The following is a 17,173-nucleotide window of genomic DNA, read 5'->3' on the forward strand; positions in this document are numbered from 1 at the left end:
CGCCAGCGCGGCCGCCGTCGCCGCCGCCGCCGGCCGCCCGGATTGGCTGGCGGCCGCGGCGCCGGCACTTTCCCACGGCCCGCGGCGCGTGCGGCTCACCGGCGGCGCTGCAGGCGCGGCCCTGGCGTGCGGCCAGCCCAATCGGGGCGCGCGGGGCGGGGCGGGGCGGGGCCGCGGCCGCCGACCGGCTTGTGTCCCGGCCCGGCCTCCCCAGCCTGCTCGCCGCCGGCCCACCGCCGCCCGCGCCTCCTCCTTCCCCCCCAGCGGAGGCCCGACAGAGCCCCTGCGGAGCCGACACACCGCCGCCGGGCAGGGGCGGGCGCCGAGGGCGGGCGCGGGGTTCGCCCTCGCCCTTGGCCTCGCCCCCGCCCCGCCCCTGAGAGGCTGCCAATCAGTGGGGCGAGAAAGCGGATTGGCCAAGGGAAGGCTGTTGCCCGGGAGCCGACGCCCCGCCCCTCCGCCTCCTTGCCCGCCCCCTCTACTCCCCCGCCCTCCCCAGGGCCCTGGGAAGGGGCGCAGCGTGGGAAAGGGATGGTTGAGTTTTAACCGGAGGCAGAGAGTGAGCCGGACCAGTGTGTGCGGAGCGCGAGCAGCCGAGCGCGGAGAGGGGCCGCTGCAGTTAACTCCTCCCTGCCCGCCGCGCCGACCCTCCCCCGGATCCCCCGCGTAGCCAGCATGAAGCGAGCCCACCCCGAGTACAGCTCCTCCGATAGCGAGCTGGACGAGACCATCGAGGTGGAAAAGGAGAGTGCGGATGAGAATGGGTGAGTTGGCGGCGGCGGAGCGGGAGCGGGAGCGGGAGGCGAGCGCCGGCTGGCCTCGGTGACAGCGCCCAAGGGCCCGGGGCACGCCGGCGCCCTGCACTGACCTCTGCGCATCTCCGGCAGGCCTCCGCCCCGGGTGAAGACCCCGGAGGCTCTTCAAGACCAAGTTGCCAAAAAAAATCTGAGTACGGGGAGGGCATGGGGGCGACCCCTCAGATCACCTCCTCTCGCTTAACGGTGATTCCTGTCCCCCCCCATTTAGGAACTTGAGTTCGGCGCTAGGTTCCATGTCCCCAACTACATCTTCACAGATCTTGGCCAGGAAAAGACGGAGAGGCGTGAGTCTCTTTACAGTGCACCCTCTTTTTTGGGGGGGCGGGGGTTGTTTTGTTAATTAACGGGAAGAACCACCTTTCTTCACTTTGGAATTTACAGTCGTAATGGAAATGTTCCCCTTTGTTTTGCCTGCTTTCTACAGATCATTGAGAAGCGCCGACGAGATCGGATCAATAACAGTTTGTCTGAGCTGAGGAGGCTGGTACCCAGTGCTTTTGAGAAGCAGGTAATGGAGAAAGTAGGTAGAGCTGTCCCTGTAGCTATCTACGCCTTCAGAATTCTTCCCCTCATTAATCTGAACCTTACCCGTGCCGTGGAAAATAACCGCGTTGTTTGTGCGGAGGAAATGAATTCATCCAGAGTCCAACATATTTTGGAAGATAATTTATTTTGCTGTTGTCTGTACTTTTATGATTTACAGAGCATATATGTGCATATATATTTTAAGTTGTTCCCCCAAAGGTACTTGGTGCCAAATCAGTTTTTGTTTTTGTTGTTGTTCTCTTCTCTAGGGATCTGCCAAGCTAGAAAAAGCCGAGATCCTGCAGATGACGGTGGATCACCTGAAAATGCTGCACACTGCAGGAGGGAAAGGTACATCTCTAGTCCGGTGGGGGAAGAGTGAACAGCCGCCGATGGCCAGGATTGGTGCAGTCGCTGTCTTATTTTTACTGTGTGCTTTGGGGGTGGGGAGAGAACGGTTTGTGGTGTGTGGGGTTGCCTGTCAGTGCATTTTCACGTGCGCATAGGTTTTTTTTTCTCCAGTGAATTCATCACCCCAGCCCTCTGCAAATTAAGCTTATGCACCTTCTTTTGGAAAATACCTATTATGGGTGAGATGCCCTAAAGTTGTGACAGCTCTGATCAGGTAGCTCAAACCACATTTGTTTGTTAACCTTTTTGAGAAAAAGCTTTTTTTTTTTTTAAGTATATGGTCTTAATTTCATATACAAGATTCTTAAAGAATAAGCTGCCACATGACTGTTGAGGAAAGAAACCTGTTGTGGTTAAGTAAAGAAAACCCAAAGGAAGGTGGGAGACGGAGGAGGTCTGTTTGTCTGTCTCCAGCCGGAAAAATGCTTTACTCTGGACCAAGTGCCTAAAAGCTCCATGATGATAACTTACATCTGTGTGTCTAATGAATTTCACTACTCTGTGGTTTTTCTGTCCTTGATGTATTTTTTGTTGTTGTTGAGGGAAAACATGAAAGGAATGAACATAGTTTCATCTGCCGGTAGGGTATAATTCCAATTTCTGCTTGGCAGTCTCTAACTGGGCTTTGAACTTGCATTAGCAAAGACATACTTCTCATGTTGATTAATGCAAAGATTTTGGTCGACTCCCAAATATTTGGACTTTCAGAAGAGCCCGTGAATGCCGTTTTTTTTTAAAAAAAGGATGTAGATATTTGCCAGGAAGGGCTGCCTTTGGGATTGAAGAAATGCGGGAAATGAGCGAAGCTCTGAGGTTTTTCTTTTGTTCGTTTCCCCAGGCTATTTTGACGCGCACGCCCTTGCTATGGACTATCGGAGTTTGGGGTTTCGGGAATGCCTGGCAGAAGTCGCCCGTTACCTGAGCATCATTGAAGGACTAGATGCCACGGACCCGCTTCGAGTTCGACTGGTCTCGCATCTGAACAACTATGCCTCCCAGCGGGAAGCGGCAAGCGGCGCTCACGCAGGCCTTGGACACATTCCCTGGGGGAGTGCTTTCGGACATCACCCGCACGTCGCGCACCCCCTGTTGCTGCCCCAGAATGGCCACGGGAACACTGGCACCACGGCCTCGCCCACGGAACCCCACCACCAGGGCAGGTTGGCCACGGCACATCCGGAGGCGTCGGCTTTGCGGGCGCCCCCTAGCGGCAGCCTTGGACCGGTGCTCCCCGTGGTCACCTCCGCCTCCAAACTCTCGCCGCCTCTGCTCTCCTCGGTGGCCTCCCTGTCGGCCTTCCCCTTCTCTTTTGGCTCCTTCCACTTACTGTCTCCCAATGCACTGAGCCCTTCGGCACCCACGCAGGCAGCAAACCTTGGCAAACCCTATAGACCTTGGGGGACGGAGATTGGAGCTTTTTAAAGAACTGATGCTGTAGAATGAGGGAAGGGAAAGCTTAAAATCCCAGCTGAGCTGGGCTGTTGCCAACATCACCTTAAAGTCATCAGTAAAATAAAAAGGAAGAAGGTACACTTTCAGATAAATTTTGTTGAAAGACGAAAGGTTTGTTGGTTCACTTTTTCTTTTTTAATGTTTTTTTTAATCATGTCATGTATTAGCAGTTTTTAAAAACTAGTTGTTAAATTTTGTTCCAGACATTAAATTGAAATAGTGAATATAAACCGACAAATTGGTGATAGATTTGGACTGTGCCTAATTTACTTTGTAAACCTATCTGTCTAAGAATGATTCCATTTTGCCTCAAAGTTTTGGGAATTTTAACATTTAGTATTTTGGGTCTGTTTTTCTCCTTGTATACAGTCTCTTTTTAGAATTAATTTTCCAAACCACTATGCTCAATGTTAACATGATGCTATTTGTTGATATTTTGACAATTAAGGTGTTGTATAAATGATATTCTTTTTTGGGGGGGCTATATTGAATTTTATATTTCTGAATAAAGCGTTGACAAATCAGATGATCAGCTTTATCCAAGAAAGAAGACTAGCTAATTCTCTGCTTCCTGCAGCAGTAGGGTGAACGTACAAACCATCAGGGCCCCTGAATCTGAATGACCAATTGCTGTCGTCTACCAGGACTCACAGTTCTGGCTTGGTTAGGAGAGGTCCCTGTTTGGAGTTGGCAGGGAAGAGACAGAAGATGATTGCGTAGAATATGTCTGCATTTACCAGCCCCAAGCAATGCAATGAATTTTTAATTTCACAGATCTCAAGTTCACAAATGTTAACATGGATAAGTGATCATGGTGTGCAAGTGGTCAATGGAATAGTCCAGTGGAACCTGTTAAATGTATAACCTAATTCTTCCTGGAGCTGCCATGTTTTCTTTTCACTGGAAATTTTTATGTTGTGTTTTCCTTTTTGGTGCATGGAAATGTGGTTATTGAGATACTTAAAAGGGCTTTGCTGCCTTCTATTTGGTTTAATTTGATTTGGGCTATTAAAGCATCATTTTACAGGTTTATTCCTTTAGCAGGTGTAGTTTAAACAGCCTCCACTGAACTGGGTTTGACCTCTGTTGTACTGATGTGTTGTGACTAAATAAAAAAGAACAAATTCTTCTGTATATGTCTTACATACTTTAGCCTTTCCCTCTATTGGCTAAGATAAGATAAATTGTCTCTCATTTTCATTTTGCCTGCTCATCAGTTTTCTTATGTTTAATAATTTCATTGTTCTTGGTATTTGTGATTCTGAATAAGGTGACTTCATTATGGTGCAGAGCTTTGGTGTGACTCCCATAAGGGGACATAGTCCTCTAGCTGTTATGTCAGATGATCTGGCCCTAAACTGGCCGTCTATGGACCAGAAACCTCAAATCAGACTGGTAGTTGCAGGGTGGGAGAGAACTCTGATGAAATCATAAAACTGTGTTGACCGTTCAACAAATATTTACTGAGAACATCTACTGTGTGCTGAGTTCTACGCAGGGAGAGCAGAATATTAAATTTCTTTCTTTTTTCTTTTCTTTTTTTTAATGGCAAAACAAGAAAAGCCAAACCTTGTTAATTCTGAGCCCGGGAATCTGAGGCCTGGTGAGCGATTGCAGGCTGTAATTCCGCACCTGCATGGCTCCAGGAGTCTTTCCTTGTCTGGTTTCCAAGGCATTTGTTTAACCCTTTAGTTGCATTTGATTCCTTCGCTGTGTAGTGAGGAAGCAGACACGTACTTGAGGTTAGAACAAAACCCTGCCAGAACAGAGGCAGTAATCTTGGCCCCCGGGGAGAGGAGTGCCTTCCCATTGCTTTAAAAGTCGTCCTTCTGCCAATTAAAGGGTCTCCTAGCTCCGAAGGAGTTTGCCTTGATCCTGAGGGTGGGTGGGGAGGAGAAGGAGAAAAGCCACTCTGGCAGATGAAATAGAGCCGTCCTTTTCTTTGCCTGACCACTGAACTCCTCCTCCCTCCTCTGATTAAGAAATGAAGGCAAAGCGAAGTTTGGACTTTGAACTTGAGCAGTGACTTCTGGGTCCCTAGGAAGGGGATGGATGGAGACTGCGGCATTTTTCTGATTGTGGGTTTCAAAGGGCAGCTCCCACTCAACCCTTCTCTGCGTGGCCTCAGACGTTGGTGCCTCCTGGGATGCACAGTTCTGCTCTGAGCACTGCCCATACCACGCAGACACTCTTTCTGCCTGTCATAATGCTGTGATGGGAAGTGTGATGATAATTTCTGCCAAGTGTCAGTGTAATTTTAGCAGCCGGGGTTTCACGTGGCATGACAGCATTACTGAACAGCATTGTGCTTAGACTGTCTTAGATGCTCTCTCTGGCACCCAGGTTTAGATGGCTGCTGATGTGGTAGGAAAGCAATAAAGCCTCTCATTTTACCGGCCCTGCTGGAAGCACTGTGCAACCGTAAATGTGTGGCACGTTCCACTTGTCATATCAGTGACCCCTATGTCACCATCTGTTTAGTAATTTTTTCTTTTTTTGGAAGGGGGATGGGGGGGTCATTTTCAAGATTACATAGTTTTCCAAAGAAATATTTTGGGTGGGAATTCCCTGGTGGTCCTGTGGTTAGGACTCGGCCCTTTCACTGATGGCGGCCTGGGTTCCATCCTTGGTCTGGGAACTAAGACCCCGTAAAGGAAGAAATATTTGGGTTTCTTTTTAAACCTCTTCAAGGTGACAGGTTTCTGGAAATTGTGGAGATGGAGTCTGAGCTTCCTGGGAAAGAGAATGGAGTTATGATGATAAGCCAGTGGTATGTAGAAAAATGAATGTAGAAAAACTCTCATTTCTATTCTGAGTTGATGTAGGATGAAAATATTAACATCAGGGTCATTAGTGCTACCATACTTTTATATTATATATACATTTATAATACTTCTACCCATGTAAACAAAATGTTTTTAGGTTGGCCCGTAAATTTACCTTATGGAGAAAATAATATCACTTATAAAGAATCTTGAAAGTCCTCAATAATTACCCATTATCTTCATTATATATATATTACCATGAATTAATGACATGAAAGATAGGTGGGCAGAATTCATGCATTAGAAAAACCTCTCAGTCTAAATCTTTTTTAGATGTAGAGAGAAAAAAATCCAAGATGTATCATTGCTAATTTATTCAGTATAGTTCAATTAGGATGTGACTTTTATTCAGCTTTTCTTTGTTGTACTCTGTTACTCACAAAAATCATGATATTTTAAATATAGATTACTTACATTTTAAATCCCTCAGAAAGTGTTATATCTGCTAGTTATACTTTTCCCCAGCCCTTCTGGTCTATACCAGTATCACAGCTTTGATGTCTTCATTAGATTGTACCGGTGATTTATAATTAAAATAACTTCAGAGCTAATATCATTTGAGAAACTGCTTCAAATGTGGCACAATTTCTTTCACAACTGGAGCTCCAGGGAATGGGGGTGTCTTGGGAAGGAGACCCGAATTCTGGTTCCTGCTCTGCTTTTATCTGATTGAGTGACCTTAGGTAAGTCATTTAAAATTCTCTGGACCCTGCTTTCCTCATCTGTCCCATAAAGTGGTTGGACTAGATGGGGGGGGGGGGCGGTCCCAGGTGCATACTCCCAGGGAAGGGCACTAATGGAGAAGGATGCAAGGGTATGAGCCAGTGGGTGCTGACCCAGGGGGCATGTGCTCCCCGCACTTTCTGTCTGAAGGGTCACACCAGTTGTTTCTACATAGGAATTTTGGTCCAGCATTGCCAGATCTTTCAAGTTTTCAAGAGCGTCTCCAATTTTAGATTTTTATGTGAATTGCCTAATTTATGTAGGTTGGTAACTAATTCACGGAAACCTGTCTGCCAGCAAGACGGGGTCAGTGGGTAGCAGCCTACTCTCATCTTCTAGGGCTCTAATCTGAAAGGCTCTCTGAGGGCTAAAATTTTCTAATACAGTGTCTTTGTCATGCATGGCCTATGGATATGCTTAATGGATAAATAGTCAGCTGACATAAAATAAACAGTGCAGTAATTAGGCAGATGTAGGTGGTCTTATGTAAAGATAATGGGCAGAGATTTTAAAAATTATTTCTGGGTTGTCATATTTCCACAAGAAGAGAGAAACTGAAATCATTCTTTTTATTCCAAGCCTGGACCCTTCCCAGGAACCTCTTCTGAAGGTGCTCTCGACTTGGTCCTTGTGTTCACTTGACCGAGGAGGAAGATGGGGTCTCAGCCTGGTGGCCTTCAGTGAAAGAGCGGGTGTGTACCTTGCTTGTGACTCAGGACACTGAAGTGCTCAGAGGCGCAATCTGATTTCAGGGAGAAAGAAGTCCTGGCAAAGTGCAAGCTGTTTTGAACCTCAACTTGAAATATAATGCCTGCCTTCATCTTGATGAGCTGCAGGGCTTTTCACTCGGATGCTTTAGTGTTCTGCTCTGGGGTGGGGCAGAGAGAGGGGAGAAAGAAGTAAGGAAGGAGAAACCCAGGCCTTTCTGAATTGTCTGCAGGTATTGACATGCATTTGTGTCAGAACTGTTTCCCCAGGCCCACAAGTCCCAGAGAAACCGGAGGTAAACAGTTGTGGAGAGATGGGTCTGGGGAACACGGGAGGTTTCTGGATTTTGTGCTAATAGGCTATGTGATATCATGCTGCTTTAGAGTTATGTTGTAACATTTTCCATCCTATTTACTATGCCGTTCGTATTTTTCATTAAGTGCTTTGTGTTGGGTTTGACATATATTCAAGTGAAAAGACTGCCTGAATTCGAAAACTCTTAATCATTCATAGGCAGTTGCTAGGTGGTCTATGGCTTGATTTAGCAGAAGAGACTTGAAAACACCATGTTAGGCAGAGAGAGACTGGCTGATACCCGAGAGAGAGTTGATGACTGAAAATTTTCTGTAGCTACTTTTATTTATTTATGTTCCATTGTTGCTGTTAATCTCTCCCCTGAGGGCATGGTTTTGTTTCTGGTGTGGAGGAATGTTTCATGCATGCAGAATTGAATCATAAATTAAAGGAGGACATATTTGAACCCTTAATCATCCTCTTTGACCTCATTTCCTACCACCAGCCCCTCCGTCACTCTGCCCCAGCCACATTGCACTGTGCTGTTGCTAGAACATGCCAAGCACGCGCTCACCTCCAGGCCTTTGCACTGGCTTTTCCCTCTGCCTGGAATGTTCTTCCCCCAGCTATCTGCTTATCTGCCTGTAACCTGTCATCTACTTGGGGCTCTGCTCAAAGGTCGCCTTCCCCTTGCAGTCTTCCCTTAGGACCCTATTTAAAACATCCCCTCTTTTACCCCATCATCGCCCGCTCCTGCCACTTCTTGCCTCCCTTTCCTCTTTGTTTTTCTCCACAGTACTTAGCATTATCTGACAGAATATATATTTCATTGATTGTCTGTTTACTGTTTGTTTTGCCTGGTTCGTTCACTTCTACAGACTGTCACTTAAACAGTGCCTGGCATGTAGGAGGGACTCAAATATTTGTTGAATGAATGAGTGAATCTAACCCCCCTTTTTGTTATCACTAAGAAGAGGAACAAAACAGATCCAAACAGATCTGTCTCTATCCCCCCTATTCCCCACCCCAACCATTTATTTTAAAAACTACCAGGGAAGGGAATTTCATGTTTCACGTCAGTATTTTCTCTTCACTATTATAAGATTCTGCTTAAAAATCTAACTCAAATATCATTCTTCAAGTCTATTTCCTTTTTGGTGTGTGCTTAGTGGGGATAGGGGGGACATTGGTCACCTTTTTGATATTCCCCACAAAAGACCCTACTCTTATCTGGGCAGCCCACCCCTCCGTTTGTTGCCATGCCGCTCTCTGCTCTCTGCCCCTGCCTGTTACCTGGAGCAAAATAACTTTTTCTCCTCCCTGGGGCCTTGGGCCCTTGTGTTCCTTCTCCCTGGAATGCTTCTCTTGGGTCTTGGCGGGTGGCTCCTTCTTGCTCAGATCGCAGCCCCATGTCACTGCTCAGAGAGGCCTTCCTGGATCACATTGGCAACGGTCTCCTTTCCCAACTCCTGTCACTCTCTATCCCATGATGATTCAATGTGGCAGTCAAGAACCAACTCGGGAGCCAGATCCCTGTTCTGACGCTTGTGTAAACACTCTGTGACTCAGCTCCCTCATCTGTAAAATGGGAGTATAATTGTAACTTACTGCTGTCTTGTGAGTTTCACATGTGGTATTTAATGTATACATAAAGTACGTAAAAAAATGCTGGGCACATAGTAAGCACTCAATAAACATTCATATATATATATATATTTTAAAAAAACCCCTACTCTTCCCCCCAAAAGCATTTAGTTCTTAATTCACCTTCACCTCCACCTTCTCTCCAGTTAAGGGGTCTCAGTATTTTTGATCTTGCCACATTTTAGCCCAACCTTTTGGGGTGGGGAAGTACCGCATCTGCATTTATAGAAATGGAGAAAAAAGAAATTCTGTTATGTGAACAGACTGCATCCACCTAGGCTCCACAGAAGAGCACCACAGATAAAATGTTTAGACGAAATGTGACAAGGTTAAATGAACTAAACTATCAGAGTCTGGGATAAGTTGGGGGCTGGAGGAATAATAGGTAAACTATTTTTACTCATATTTTGAGTATGTAAAGAGTGAGTCTTATGGAAGTGGAGGCCAGTGGTTCTCAGGTGGAGACCCACATCCTCACACGGGCAGAGACAATGTAGGGTTGTGATGGGAAGGGGACCTTCATTCTTGACCTTGATTCTGACCATCAAATAGCAATGGTTTGTAGCAGGATCTTGGGTGTAGTTTTTCCTGCTGAGGGCACAGAAGCAGTAAGTACCTTATATTCTAAAGAACCAAAACCCACTTGTGGCCCAATACCTCCTTCAGGGTTTTTAATAGGAAGTCAAACTATCCCTGACATGTTCAACAATAGCCCTATAGCTGACCCCATCCCAGCTTACCTAAGAGGATTTCTTTGGTCTATTCAAGATGTCATTAAGCGAAAGCAGAAAGAGATTTGTCAGGATATGGTTGATGACAGTTATTATTTAAAAAATTGTTTATTCGTTGTGCCTCAGTCAGCGGAGAAGTGCACATATAGTCAAAGGAATGAGACCCCAGCCAATGAAAGGAGCTTATGCACGGGATTGCCATACCAGTGCTGGTGATTTGGGGGAACAGTGAAATGTTTCCATTTCAGGAAGAGATTCTAGGAGACTGGATCTTTTTAAAGAGAAGATAGATTTTCTGTACTATGAACCAGTGAGTTTAATGTTAATACAGGGCAAAATTTTAAGACAGATGATTAACATGGTCGTTTGGAGCACTTACAAAAAGGAAAAGCACCTGTTCTTATTCACTCTTTGTGAATAAGATTTCACAAAGAATAAACCCTGCCTTCTGCACCCCCATTCTTTCTGAAAAGGCTTATGCTGCTGGGCCATGGGAGGTGGAGGGACACTGCAGAATCATGCCTCTGTCCTGCAGCAGGTTACCTGACCGTGTTCCCCTATCTCCCAGAACAGCAAGAGAAATGTGAGCTGGATGATGGGACGGTTAGAAGGCTCAGGAACTGGTTGAATGAGAACAATTCTTTACTCAGTGTTTACAATATGCCAGGCACTGGGCTAGGGGTTTTTCATACATTGATATTTTTAGACTGGTTACTCTGAAATGTCAGCATTATTTTCTCTGTATGCAGATGAGGAAAGCGAGATTTTGCAAGATGAAGACACTTGTCCAAAATCATCCAATTGTTAAGAGGCAAAGCTAGGATTCAATGGTATATCAGAAGTTCATTATTTTTTGGGCTTCCGTGGTGGCGCAGTGGTTAAGAATCCGCCCGCCAATGCAGGGGACACGGGTTCGAGCCCTGGTCCGGGAAGATCTCACATGCCGCGGAGTAACTAAGCCCGTGCGCCACAACTGCTGAGCCTGCAAGCCACAACTACTGAGCCCGCATGCCACAACTACTGAAGCCCGTGCACCTAGAGCCCATGCTCTGCAACAAGAGAAGACACTGCAGTGAGAAGCCCGTACACCACAATGAAGATCAGCCCCCGCTCGCCGCAACTAGAGAAAGCCCGTGCGCAGCAACGAAGACCCAACGCAGCTGAAAAGAAAGAAAGAAAGAAAGAAACAAACAAACAAACAAATAAATAAAAGTCCTTTATTTTTTAAATACACAAACTCAATTTATCAATTGATTGATTTCAGTTTGGTAGGCGGTCTCCTCTGATACTTTCTATTGACTTCAGAAGCCTGAAAATGGAACAGACTTCTCTGAGAGAAGATGAGCTGCCTGGCACAGAGGGCAATGAAGCAGAAGCTGGTTGCCTGGATGTTGTAAAAGAGCTTCAGGTAGGAAATAGACTAGGTTTTCTAAGACTTTCCAAGGGTGACAGTTACATGGACACAGCTGTTTTATAAGCAGCAATGTCTGAATGCTAAACCATCACACGTATGCGATTCTTGACTTACAAGTTTAATCTTCTCCCTTCCATGCCCACCGTGGGCTTTCCCCTATATTACAGAAGAAAGCCATACCCTCACCCATCCCAAATCTGTGCACACAGAAACTTACAAGACACCACCCAAAGGGACAGTTTTGACACTTGGTTTCAGGAATTGTCCCTTAGTGATAATTGAGGAGCTATGAACTCACCATTGGCTTTCTGTTTCTACCTGTCTTACACATATTCTTGGTTGTGGGTGAAACATGGCCTCTAAAATAGGGTGTTTTGGTTGATGTTAACATGACCTGAATTTAGAAATATTGAGGGGGTGGTGGGAATGATTCCAATGATCATATAATGACCTTGCCTCTTCCATTCTCAAAATACTGTCCAAGACTGAATCCCTCTCCAAAGAGTAGGGTAAGTGCAAAACATCGGCAAGACATGTGGATGCTAAAGTGACTTTCTTTCCCCTTTCACGTAGTGAAACTCAAATAGTTCTTTTCAGTTATTCCCAATGCTCATCCCTTAGGTCCCTCTAATAGAAGAGACATTGGTATAATTAATAGCTCCTCAATAAGGCTTGGTAAATCTTTTTTAGTATATTTCCCAGAATTGGGAAGAGAACTAATGACTATGTAACAAATATTTTTGAAAGGTGGGTACTTCACAACTCTTTGCTTTCATCAAAATGAAGACTGACCTAAATCGTTAGCTCCTGGAACATGACTAATGATTTTGATGATGGGTCATCAGAATGTGATTTCTGGCAATATTCATTCATTTATACATGAACTACTTGGGGGAAAAAAGTCCTATTTATTTTATTAAGAAGAGATGCACATTCAATAACATTTTACTTTTAATAATAAATTTATCAAAATATTATTTGATTAATTGTATAGTACTAATAATTGTAATAACTCAAGCCAGAATTTTCTTTCCTTGTTTCCTTTCTTCCTTTCTTCCCTCTCACACTTCTTTCCTTTCTTCCTTCCTCCCTTCTTTCTATCACTTAGAGCCTAATGGTCACAAGAAATAAAAAACTAAAAAAAAAAAAAATTAAATTGATGTACATATCTCTATTAGAAATAACTATGATAAGAGCAAGAAAATATTTTCAAACATAAAAATGTTACTAGGATAATATTCTGTGGGGACGTGAAATGACAATAGGAATTCAAAGAGAAAAAGGAACGAAGTAAAATTTCCCACTGTCCAAGAGGAAATTGTTCTAGTATTTCCATAAAGGATGATGGCTGATATAGTCATTATGTCATATAAGTCATTATGGGATTTAGCTTTCATTGGCTGCCTTTAACATTTTATTAGACATCAACATTATACCGTGAAAATTGCAATTTTTATGCCACTACTTAAACTTAGGAAAAATTTTAGATATCAATTTTAAAATGTGGTAGAGAGAGTTATTCAAAATTGTTCTATGGAGCGTGCAATCTCTGATGTGGGTTTTTTCCACACCACCAAGCAATTTTCCAATTCTCAGTGGATACTCACTGGGTGTCCTACAATTTAACTCAATTCTGACAGAATTTGCCTGGAGAGAGTGTCAGATTCCACAAGTTAGGGGCTCAGTCCCACAAAACTGCTCAGTGCCGCCTCCCCCCACTTCAGACTCCTGTGCTCTGTGTTGTCACCTGTGCTTCTGAACAACTGGCTACAGATTGGAGGTTCTGTTCCCAAAACCTTCTCCTTAGGTTCAATTAATTTGCTAGAGCAGCTCACGGAACTCAGAGAAATATTTACTTACATTTACCAGTTTATTATAAAGCCTATTATATAAGATACAGATGAACGGCCAGATGAAAAGGTACGGAGGCGCAAAGGGTGAGGTCCAGGAGGGTCTCAAATGAAGGATCTTCTGTCCCCTTGGAACTGGGGTGTGCCACCCGCCAGCATGTGGATGTGTTCACCAACAAGGAACTCTCTGAACCCTATCCTTTTGGGGTTTTATGGGTTCATGACAGAGGTGTGATTGATTAAATCATTGGCCATTGACAGAACTTAATTTCCAGGCCTTTTTACCCTTCTTGGAGGTCTGGGGATGGGATTGAAAGTTCCAACTCTCAAATCGCTTGGTTGGTCCCCCTGGCAACAAGCACTTATCCTTAGGGGCTTTCCAAATTCTTCTTATTCACATAAATTTGGGTGTGGTTGAAAGGGGCTTTCAAAAGAGACCTTTATCATACTTACCACTTAGGAAATTCCAAGAGTTTCAGGAACTCTGTGCCAGAAACAGGGATGAAGACCAAATATATATCTCTTATTATAAATCACAATATCACACAGCCCCAAAAGCTTTAATATCTAGACGACCTTAAGCCTGAAATCCTTTTATTATATAGAGAAGTATCTGGAATTAAATCTGGTTCAATTCCAGATTATCAGCTGCAACACTGGGCAAGTTACTTAGGCTTTTTGAACCTCAGTCTTTACCTGAGAAATGGGAGGATAAATAGGGATACTGGAGGATATACTACAGTAGTATCCCTATAAATAGGGATACTGTATATTAAATTAATTAAACAAGGAAGCCATTAGACTGAAGTAGCTCTTATGCTTTGGTGGCCTACAAGCAAACCAAAGCAAACCAAAGCCTAAGCCTGTAACTGCCTCAAGGTAAAGAAATTGAAACTTAAGGACCATCACAAATACCAATAAGGCTTTAAACTATAGCCAATCAATAATTTCCTTACTTTCCTTACTTTCTCTATACAAGTCTCTCCTGAGCTCCTGTGGGTGGAGTGTCCCTAGCCACTCCTGGTTTGGTGCTGCTCCATTTGAATCAAATTTTGCTCAGATAAACACTTAAAAACTTGAATTATGCCTCAACCGAAGCATATATCTTTTAACATGTGTAAAGCACCTAGTGCAGTGTCTGGCATATCATAGGGGTGTCAGGAAGAAAAAATAATACTTATCTAACAAGTTATTTGCAGTCTGATCTGGATGGCCTTCAAGGAACAGCAAATTCCACGTAGGAGAGATTTTCTTTTGGTGTATGGAACACAGTAGTGGGTTTGTTTGGCCATGAAAGGTGAGGAACGCTGGTTTAGACGAACTCTTCCTAACAAAGCACAGCATCCAATTCCCCTCTTCGTTCTGCTCATCTCTCATTTTCACCTGGGCCACCTGAAGTTCTTAGCTGCTGCAGTGGGGTTGTGGGGGGGGGTGGACACTGGAGCTGGGCCGACCGATCAGGGAATGGCGGGCACCTCATCTTGGAATGTTGGGAGTCAGAGGGTTTCCTGGGTGATCCTGTCCAATCTCTCCAGATCTGGTGGAAGAAGGGTGGCCAACCACCTGGAGAGCCTGTAATTCCAGCTGTAGTCCTGAAAGTCCTAGTTGGCCAGAACTTCCAGAATGATCCCTCTCTGTATTTTAGCTGGAGCATTAAATCACTACCTGGTGGAATGTGTTGGCTGGCATAGCCTGGTTCCTAGATCCCCAGCTGGCCGGCTGCGGAGGCTCATCTGGGACATTTTATTAACCTCACACTAACTCGTTCATATGGTTTTGGGGGCACCACTTATACTGTGGCAGAAATTTGTATACAGAAATGCCAGAACTGGATGCAGGGTGCTAGGGTGGGGAGGAAAAAGACTTGAGAGTGGGGAGAGGGACCTGCGGAGATGAAGTTCATTTGTAGCTGGTGTTAATCTCTCTCTAGCCAGGAAGAATTTCCTAAGGGAGAGGACAGAATAAGTTTTTTTTTTTTTTTTTTTTTTTTGCTGTTGTTGTTTTTTAATTTTTTTTTAAAGCACACAATGTATTTAAAATTGATTTTGAAGTTGGTTTTCACCTTCTGCCATAATTATGCCTTCCTAACCCCGGAAACTTCAGTAAAAATCTGAATACATAGTAACTTCCTGTTAACGATGCTAGGACAATGGATCTCGACTTTGCAAGAGTCACCTGGGGAGACTGAGAAACTCCCAATGGCCAATCCACACCCAGAGCAGTTAAATCAGAAGCTCTCGAGGTGGCATTAGTATTTAAAAAAAATCCTCCAGGTGATTCAAAAAAAAATGCAGCCAAGGTTGTTAATTGCTGCTTTAGGAAGATGAGAGGAGAGTGATATGGGGCTTGGGGCAAAGTACTCAGGTAAGGAGGGACAGGCCAGTCACTGAAAGGGAGGTTGCTTGTGAAGCAGGTCAGAGTACATCCAAGCAGGTGGCAGCCTTTGGGCCTTTACGCCTTTACCCAGGAAGCTTGTTTAAGAGCAGCAGACTGGGGTAGTGGTGGGATGAACTTGGAGATTGGGATTGACATATATACACTAATATGTATAAAATAGATAACGAATAAGAACCTGCTGTATAGCACGGGGAACTCCACTTCTCTGTACAGTAGAAACTAACACAACATTGTAAAAGAACTATACCTCAATTAAAAAAAAAAAAAAAAAAAAGAGCAGCAGACTGCGGTCCAGCAATCAAAGAGAATGGGTGGGAGATAAACTCTGGTCCTCATTGCCAACACTGATTTTCAATGATATTTCCTGTGGGTTGAACTAACTTTCATTTTTCTGTCGATATGGACCTTGGCTCTCTTCCAAAGACAATGAACTCTGGCTGCTGAGCTGCCGCTGTGAAACTGCCCCTCTTCCCCATCTCTAACCACGTGGTTTCTAGACATGACACAGTCAATGGCTGTGAAGGAAACACATCTTTACATTAATTAAGGTATTTATATGTTCTTGCTGTTTTGTATTGGACACTGAGCAATTTAATTAGATCAAGCTATTTTGAAATTAACATAGTGCATATGTATATTCTAATTCAGTTAAAACATTGGATCTCTAAGTGAATGTTGAGGGGGGTAGAAATGTCAGAATCTTCTATAACCACTCCCCTTCCCCTTCCCATGGCCCAGGGTCAGCCATAACACTGTACCTCTATAGAAGCAGAAATCCTACAAGTATGTCCAACGGAGACATAACCCATCCATGAAACAGACTGGTACAGGGGCCGGCTGCATCAGTCACCTGCGGTGCTTGGTAAAAACAGAGATTATCTGGGCTGATCCCAATCTACTGAATTAGATTTGGGTGGGGGGAGAGGGCTTGTTGAAAACCTGGAGGTCCATGGAGGTAACTAGTCCTAGAGGATTCTGGGACGTCTGTCCCTGTCACTCCTTCAGGATTCTTCTTGCTCCTGTAATCTCACTCATCTCCTGTGATGGTGGTAACTCCCAGGATCTCTGGCTCCCACCCACTCCCCTTTCCCAGAGTCCTGTCTTCTGTAATAACAACAACAACATCAAAGACAATTATATCTGAGGCAAAGGTGACTGCACGCCAACCACACCATTCATTCTCTCCTTCCTTATTAACAGGATCTCAATTTTTATGCAGGACAGCAATGCACCCCGTCTTAAGCTTCCACTTTAGCTAGGTGTCATCATGGGACTAAACTCTGTTCAAGGTGCTGGAACCAGAAGTGCTGTGCAGGATTTTTGAAAGTCAAGGTAGAGGTGCAGTCTTCTATGCCTTTTCTGCTTTTTGCTTGTGGATGTG

General features: G+C 44.6%; 1 protein-coding gene across 3 annotated transcripts; it reads left to right on the forward strand.

Annotated features, from left to right (window-relative positions):
- Nucleotides 1-341: 341 nt before the first annotated feature.
- HEY1 (hes related family bHLH transcription factor with YRPW motif 1) lies at nucleotides 342-4,406 on the forward strand. 3 transcript variants are annotated; one of them, XM_057532451.1, is made up of 5 exons: nucleotides 342-764; nucleotides 1,027-1,102; nucleotides 1,243-1,338; nucleotides 1,613-1,694; nucleotides 2,593-4,406. In XM_057532451.1, the coding sequence occupies exons 1-5, from the start codon at nucleotides 676-678 to the stop codon at nucleotides 3,174-3,176; spliced, it is 927 nt and encodes a 308-aa protein (XP_057388434.1). In that variant the 5' UTR covers nucleotides 342-675; the 3' UTR covers nucleotides 3,177-4,406. The 3 variants fall into 3 exon arrangements, with proteins under 3 accessions (XP_057388434.1, XP_007185152.1, XP_007185153.1); XM_007185090.3 differs by having other exon boundaries at nucleotides 367-764; nucleotides 1,243-1,326; XM_007185091.3 differs by lacking the exons at nucleotides 342-764; nucleotides 1,027-1,102; nucleotides 1,243-1,338; nucleotides 1,613-1,694 and adding an exon at nucleotides 1,707-2,132.
- The last annotated feature ends 12,767 nt before the right edge of the window (nucleotides 4,407-17,173 follow it).

Source organism: Balaenoptera acutorostrata, chromosome 17 (genome assembly GCF_949987535.1).
Source record: "Balaenoptera acutorostrata chromosome 17, mBalAcu1.1, whole genome shotgun sequence".
Lineage (NCBI taxonomy): Eukaryota > Metazoa > Chordata > Mammalia > Artiodactyla > Balaenopteridae > Balaenoptera > Balaenoptera acutorostrata.